At 30.2% G+C, this 7,178-nt stretch overlaps 1 protein-coding gene across 1 annotated transcript; it reads right to left on the bottom strand.

The window, feature by feature from the left end:
* Nucleotides 1-2,658: 2,658 nt before the first annotated feature.
* On the bottom strand, nt 2,659-6,664 carry LOC140443372 (succinate dehydrogenase cytochrome b560 subunit, mitochondrial-like). Its single transcript, XM_072534603.1, has 3 exons — nt 6,506-6,664; nt 6,212-6,429; nt 2,659-3,063 (listed from the first exon to the last, which is right to left on the bottom strand). The coding sequence occupies exons 1-3, from the start codon at nt 6,520-6,522 to the stop codon at nt 2,777-2,779; spliced, it is 522 nt and encodes a 173-aa protein (XP_072390704.1). The 5' UTR covers nt 6,523-6,664; the 3' UTR covers nt 2,659-2,776.
* Nucleotides 6,665-7,178: the final 514 nt, after the last annotated feature.

Raw genomic sequence — 7,178 nt, 5'->3', positions numbered from 1 at the left:
CCTCGCAATTTTTAATTATCTATTTATTTTTAATCTCTATAATTTTCAAAAAAATTTATTAAAAATCCTTTATAAAAGGTACCTATATAATTTAAAAGACCCAATCGGGCTATATGACAAAACGTTTTCGAAATCCATGTTCCATCATCAGTGCACTAGGTGGGTATACATGTATTGAGCCACTAAATATGTGGGTAAAAACCCGTTAAAATTTGTTTTATAAATTTGGTTTACATTATGTTGTGATAAATTCTAAGATGTTAAAGTTACCAGTGGATTTGGTAACATGACGTATGACTCCACGTGAAGTTGCTGGTCCTGAGACGATGTGTCTCCGAGGACCTAATGAAAGCAACTCTCTTACATATCTCTGAGCAAGCCCAAATTTTATAGGTTAATTACAAATTTTGAAATGTCATTGCTTAGAACGGTATAAATGAATGCAAAATGTTCCATATTCATCGACCAACGATCAAAAAGTCCGAATTTCAAAACTGGTCGGTCGCTGTAAGTGATGGACGGTCCACCAGTCTGACTCTGCACATACATTTTCATAGACTCGTAATTTTGTTAGATAGTGGACGGTCGCTCTGGGCGAGCAGTCTGATTCCTCCCTTACTACTCCATCCAAATGTAGATTTGTCTTTCTTAAAACTTAATAATGTGGCTGTAAGCTGGATCAGTAGCTCCAATTCTCAGTGGAGTCATTGACGATAACAATGTGAAGCCTAATTTTTGTAAATGTCGTGTTATATCTTCATTGGGAATTGTGGGGCTTACATTAGATACTAGCAATCTTTCTGATGAGGTAATTAGTCGCCGAGCAACTAGACGAGTGTTTTTAATTGTGATGGATTCATTATTTTTAAGAAGATCGTCGACAATCTTTTTATTTCTTAAATATGTACAAACTGGATTGTTAGAAATACGCGAACAATATATTATATTTTGTGGGTTAATTGGTCCAATCTCTAAGAGATAGTCTTGAATTTTGAAACCTTCTATGTAAAAACTATGGCTTGATCTTTATTTGGTAATAGAGTGGAGTTTTTGGCTAACGCTGCTGAGTATGATTTAACCGTGCTGTTAACGTTATGTGAAGTATTATTGACATTTGAAGAATTTTGATTAAGATTATTCATTATTTGCTTTCTTTCTGAGTTTTCTTACATTATATATATATATATATATATATATATATATATATATATATATATATATATATATATATATATATATATATATATATATATATGCTATAAATGCGAAAAATAACTATAAATATGATATCCTCAAGAGATTAAAAAGAAATGATTGAAATTGAATTAAGTGAATCATTACTTTAAAAATTATTCTGAAATCTGTGAATTTCAAAGTAAATGAATTTAAAAATTGTTTCACCTTGAGGACATATAATAAAATTTAGTGATCACAATATTTTTTTTAAACTAAACACTATTATCATTTAAATACAGATAAGCAAAACAGATAAATATATACATATAAATTAATCAGCAATAATTTGACCATACTTATAATATGAATAATCCTTTGTCACAAAGAAAAATAAAGTATGGTAATGTTATGAACCACTTACAACGGGATTTAGTGTCTCTGCTTGTAAAACTCTCGGCTTTTGGGTCGAATAAAAGAAAACAACAAAATGTACTTACAGGTTCATATTGGCCCTTGTCTGAGAGGTATGTTCTCAGTTAAGGATGCAGTTCTTGATGTGGACTGGCGCCAATAAACCATCCGGCGGTTGTGTCACAGAAACACGGACAGTATCATAGGTAACACAGCGGCAGGATGATATCTAGTGAACTCAACGGCCAGACATATGCAGCAGTAGGATGTATGATGTAAGATACAATATTCTGGATACAAGATATGCGAAGTAGGATGTATGTTGGCAAACAGTTATAAGACATAATCTGAATAAACGACTTACCGCCACGTTGACCTGCTTAACACAAATAAAGTAATAGTTTTCGAAATATGTATTATGAGACCTTAAATTTTCTCTAAAGAGGGGTTTTTTCTTGGATCATGCGAGATTAGCCCTAATTATACTTTGGAATTGAGGAGCGACTCGGGTGAAAGGGACTTTCTTGATTTTCGGAGGTTTTTTAGAAAGCGAGTTCCTCGAAGTGAAGTGATCGAATATGTTCTTAGAAGTGAAGGGTTAGTGGATAGACCTGACACACAAGCTATTGACTTGTTTCTGAGAAAGGAAAGGATCATAAGAGAACCGTGACTTGCCCTCGATATGCCAATTAGAAAGCGTAGCATAATTCTTCTAAGGATTTGTTAGCCATGGGCGTAGCTAAAAGAATTTTATGAGGGCAAAAATTTGGAAGAATTTCCGGAGTAATTGAACATGCTTCACATGTCCAGGCTGTGATTCAGGATTTAATTTAGTATCGAAGGTGAATGTTTGCGGAAGAACGGGAGTTAGACTTGGCTTCATTGTGGGTAATTCAATCTTCGAATTCTTCGATTAATTTTGATACATATTTCCATGAAGTTACTGCAGGTTTCACCAGAACAATTGAGGCACACTGCAGAGCATGTGACATCCGTGACTGCAAAAAAGCCTGAACATCCTAATTTGAACACAACAAACTCACACTGAGGGGGTATTTCAATGAAACAAACTATTTTTTACAAATATATTTTGAAAAAAAAAATTAACACAATAACAGATTTTTCATTGAAAATAATATAATATAATACCGGTCATAACAAAAAAAAAAATGTTCTCAACTAATATAAATTATATTACACAAAGACCAATTGCAGAAGCAATTGATAGAGCAAGCATTATATATCCAGTAGTATATACTTCACCAATAGTGAGGAACTTTCCAGTATCCCATAAAAGATGACGAATACCATTCCAGAAATGATAAGTCATGGGAAAAGCTAATACAAACTTCGCTGCGGCTATGGTTGCTGCTCCTACGCCTGCGCATTCAATAGTGTCAATATATGCTGGAATTGATTCAGGTGCTACAGCAGCTGTCAGACCAAAGGCAATTGCATAAAATGACAATGCCATACCTAAAAGTCAGAAAAAAAATATTATTAATTGTTGTTAATATTAATAATTCTTTTTATACAAAAATGTATATATGGTTAAAAAAAATTGAAACATTAAGAATAACATAAATACAGTACATATATATGCTCGCATAGTACTTAGTATACCTTGTTTATATTATTTGAGTTTAAATGTTTAAAAATAGGGTGTTCAAAAAGACAGTCTTAAACAAATAGGTGCAGTTTTGCTGGAAGTGATAATTACTGTGATTTAGACTTGTTTGGATCCATCCGATATGAATCACAAGTTATAACATTCTATAAAGAAATATACGAACAAGATAGAGAACCAATTCTAGCACAATACACTAGGCTGCAGCAATTACGGGGCAGGACATGTGGTCCTGATGCATGAGAACAGAATTCACAGGAACTTAGTAAACCCAAGAATACAAGGAAAAGACCTGTTGGATGAACAAAAAAGAGATGGGAGGGCAAAGTGTAGATCAAGATGCCACAAACCTAAAAATATGTTCATGGAAAAAAAGAACAGCAGTAATTCGAGATATTTGGAGTAGCTTATTGAAGGAGGCCATGGCTCGAGTTGGGCTGTAATGTAGTGTAGCTTTTTTCTTGTGACATCTTAATACAATTTACTATTTTTATTGGGAATAAGCCACTGTTTCCTTTAAAATAAGTTTATTTTGACATTTTGATTTCCACTTCCTGAATAAAAAAGTAAAGATTAGTGGCAACTTTGAGTTGTAAAGAAGTTTTGGGGAACCTGACATAAAATTTATTACAGTGGCATGCCTTAGATGGATAGGGCATGTAATCAGGTGAGAAGAAGGTGTAACAGTCAAAAAAGTTTTTGAGTGAAGAGTGTTGATTGTTCCATTCTCTCTTCCTATTCAGTATCCACTTCCTATTTTTTCTACCTTGTACCTTTGTTCTTTTATCCATTCTTCCTTCACTATTCGATCTGATTTTATTGCATCTGTTTCTGCCCCAATAATAATAAAGATCTGTTATTTGGGTCCCATTAGGTTTCATTAGTTCTTTCATTCATACTTCATCTGCCAACTGGAATTCAAATGTTTCAAGGTTTTCTCAGTTGTTGATTGCTTCGTGGTCAAATGCTTTATAGCCCAAAGCACCACAGTTTTTAACTCTGAATTGCATTAAAATGTATCGATTTTCTTGAAAATTTAGGATAGGAATATTGTTTAACAACAAAATCTACTCTATGCCTTAGGAAGCATCAAACAATCTTTAGAAATACAGGTGATTTATACAAAAATGAAAGTTTCTAACAAAAATATAGATCTCCTCAATGAAAAGGGTGGGATAAAATGGTTTAGATAGGAATCTTTTGATCCAATCAAATATGATCTCTGTATGTAGAATTTAGTGCACTTTGCCAAGTACCCAGATCATTATATTTAAAATTTTCATTAAAATATTGTTTGCTAATAGTAGTTAGTTCCAGATTTGTTTTCAGTTGTTGACTGTTTAGATTTAACATTGAGGGTATTTCTTCAAAACCAGATGCATAAGCAAACATTAAGGATTATGACAAGAACCAGTATCTAGTATCATTGACTATTCATAATTTTGTTGATATTTGTAATTTATAAATTTGATCTTTGTCTATTTTTTGGTAGATTGTTGTGATATGTGAGGCTGGTAAAAAATTATCTCTTCAAAAAAAAAATAAAGTAAACTTTTTAAGGATTAAAAAGCATAATGTTTGAATCAATGTTTTGTGATAAAATCCATAAAAATGGTTTTACTTTTATTAGTAAATTTTTGTCTATTAAGTAATCTTTTTTGAGTTATTATGAATTCTGACTACCTATACAAATACATAGTTTTCTTATAAATAATACTAAAATTATTCAATCAATGCATATATTCAAAGAATATAGACGCTTATAGAAGAATTGTTCACTGTTATTTTTGAATGTTAGCAAAAAGTGGGACATAGATAAAGAAAAGTGGGACGAGTGGAACGCACGTGTTGCACGTGGTACCACTAAGGAGCGGTTTGCTTCTAAAATATGAAAGAGTGGGGCAATAAATGCAACTTTAGATATTTTTATATGTAGATGCCGCGTAGTCGTAGAATAGGATTAAATTTTTGCGTTTTATAAATTTTTTTAAAGAAAATAATATTATTTTAACTTTTAATAAATTGATCTTTTTAGAAAAATTATTATGATTCAAATTTTTAATTGAAATATGTACAAATCTTAAGTATAAATCAGTTTAAGACTATATTGTAATAATTTCACCAATATTCATTCATTGTGAAAATTATGTTTTAGATACTACTAGTTGTTATTTTAAAACAAGATTAAATAGTACCCATACAGCGTAAAAACTTTCACATATAGGTACTATTCATTAAAATGTACTGTTAAAGTTTATTTTGTTATTTCAAAAATAAATCAGGAATGCTTTTTGTTGTTATTGAAAAATTATGGATGAAATTTTTTAAAAATGTTTCGTTAATTTCTGGGCAGAAAAACAGTATAATAAAAAGTTATGTGATGGTTTTTCGTTGTGTTGGAACAAACCAAGTTTTAATTCAAATTTATACAATTAAAAAAATAAATACTTTGAATATTGTAAATATCATACATTTTTAAGTTTTAAAATTAAAAATTTAACAATTTAATATATTGAAAATAAAGATTTTATTGTGAAAAAACAAAAAAAAGACAGTTTGCAAATCAATGGCATCGAAATTTGTTTAGGCGTAGATGCAAAGTTACCCGTTCGTATTCCTTTCCCACTTTCCCCTAACTACATATTTCATTATGAAATTTTCATGATAGTTTTAAGCCGACGGTCACGGCACCACGCTGTGAGTTTATGCAGCCACCCTCTTAAACCGTAACCAAAATCGCCCATTTGAACTGCTCTTCTATAAGCGTCTATATTCTTTGATATATTTTTTAAACAATTGAAGGTTAATCATATGACGGAAAACTTACATACAAACGATTCTTCCTAAATTTGATTTAAAATGTTTTTTAATGAAGTTACATTAAGATTATTAAGTAAACTAAGATAAAATAAAAATATAATTCTATCAATATTATTATTAAAAGAAATAGATTATTTAAGGAATTCAAACTATCCCAATGAAATAATGAATATTTACCTGTAGCTCTGTGAGTAATAGACAAGAGACTAGTTAATTGGGGAGCATATATGGTCAAATGGGGAGACTGAGGCCTTCCTAATTTCATGTTACGTTCATCGTGTCCTTCCTCTTTTGGGCTTGAGACGTTAGTGGCTTTCAATGTTACAGGTCGTACATAGGTAATTATTCCACTATTATTTTTTAAAAATTGGGTACCACATCTTTGACCAGCTAACCTATATGTTATATAATCTATTATTAATACGAATATCAAAATAAATTTTACAATATAATTTGCAAATTATACCATACCTGAATATTAAAGACATTTTTAATATTGTATAATATAGTTTTTGGATAATAAAAAGTAATTAAACTTCTGACATAATACAAATGTCAAAATGTCTATCACCTAGAAATCATTAGAAATTTGCGCTAACCAATAAAATGATCCAGAAATGCTTTTCTGACTTCTGACTGAACAGAGTTGTCAGATTTTCAAAGTGATGTCAAAAGTGCTAAGATCTTACTTTTATTTTTAGAATTTTATTTATTGGAACGCTAATTAAACAAAAATTATTATTACTGCTTACCCTATGATTTGATTTTTTTATAATTTTTATTTTGATTTCCCTTCTACTTATCTAAAACATGCTAATATGCATTATTGTGTGCATATTATATTAAATAATTAAAAAAAATACATAACATAAAAATAGAAATAAATTTACCAGATACTTTATCACAAATTAAATGTGAGATGTATCTTTCAAAACATATTTAAACTTTAAACACAAAAATAACTGTCAGTTATGGGCGAACGCGAAAGGGGTTGATATTATATTCAGACAAAGGTTTTAAACTATGAAATAAAAGTTTTAAAAATTCATTTAATATTTAATTTAAATTTTTTTCATGGTATTTTGGCATTTGGTATTAAATGTTTCATTTATCAATTTTATATTATGAGTTTAGACATTAACTT

The sequence above is a fragment of the Diabrotica undecimpunctata genome, chromosome 6 (assembly GCF_040954645.1).
Source record: "Diabrotica undecimpunctata isolate CICGRU chromosome 6, icDiaUnde3, whole genome shotgun sequence".
NCBI classification, from domain to species: Eukaryota; Metazoa; Arthropoda; class Insecta; order Coleoptera; family Chrysomelidae; genus Diabrotica; species Diabrotica undecimpunctata.
Note: the sequence above shows the minus strand (reverse complement) of the source record. Positions and strands in the feature narration are given on the sequence as shown.

Excerpts from the sequence above, each read along its gene's own strand:
- LOC140443372 (XM_072534603.1), bottom strand. Across the intron at positions 3,064-6,211 it reads TATTACTCACAGAGCTACAG|GTATGGCATTGTCATTTTAT; the intron begins GTAAATATTCAT and ends TCTGACTTTTAG.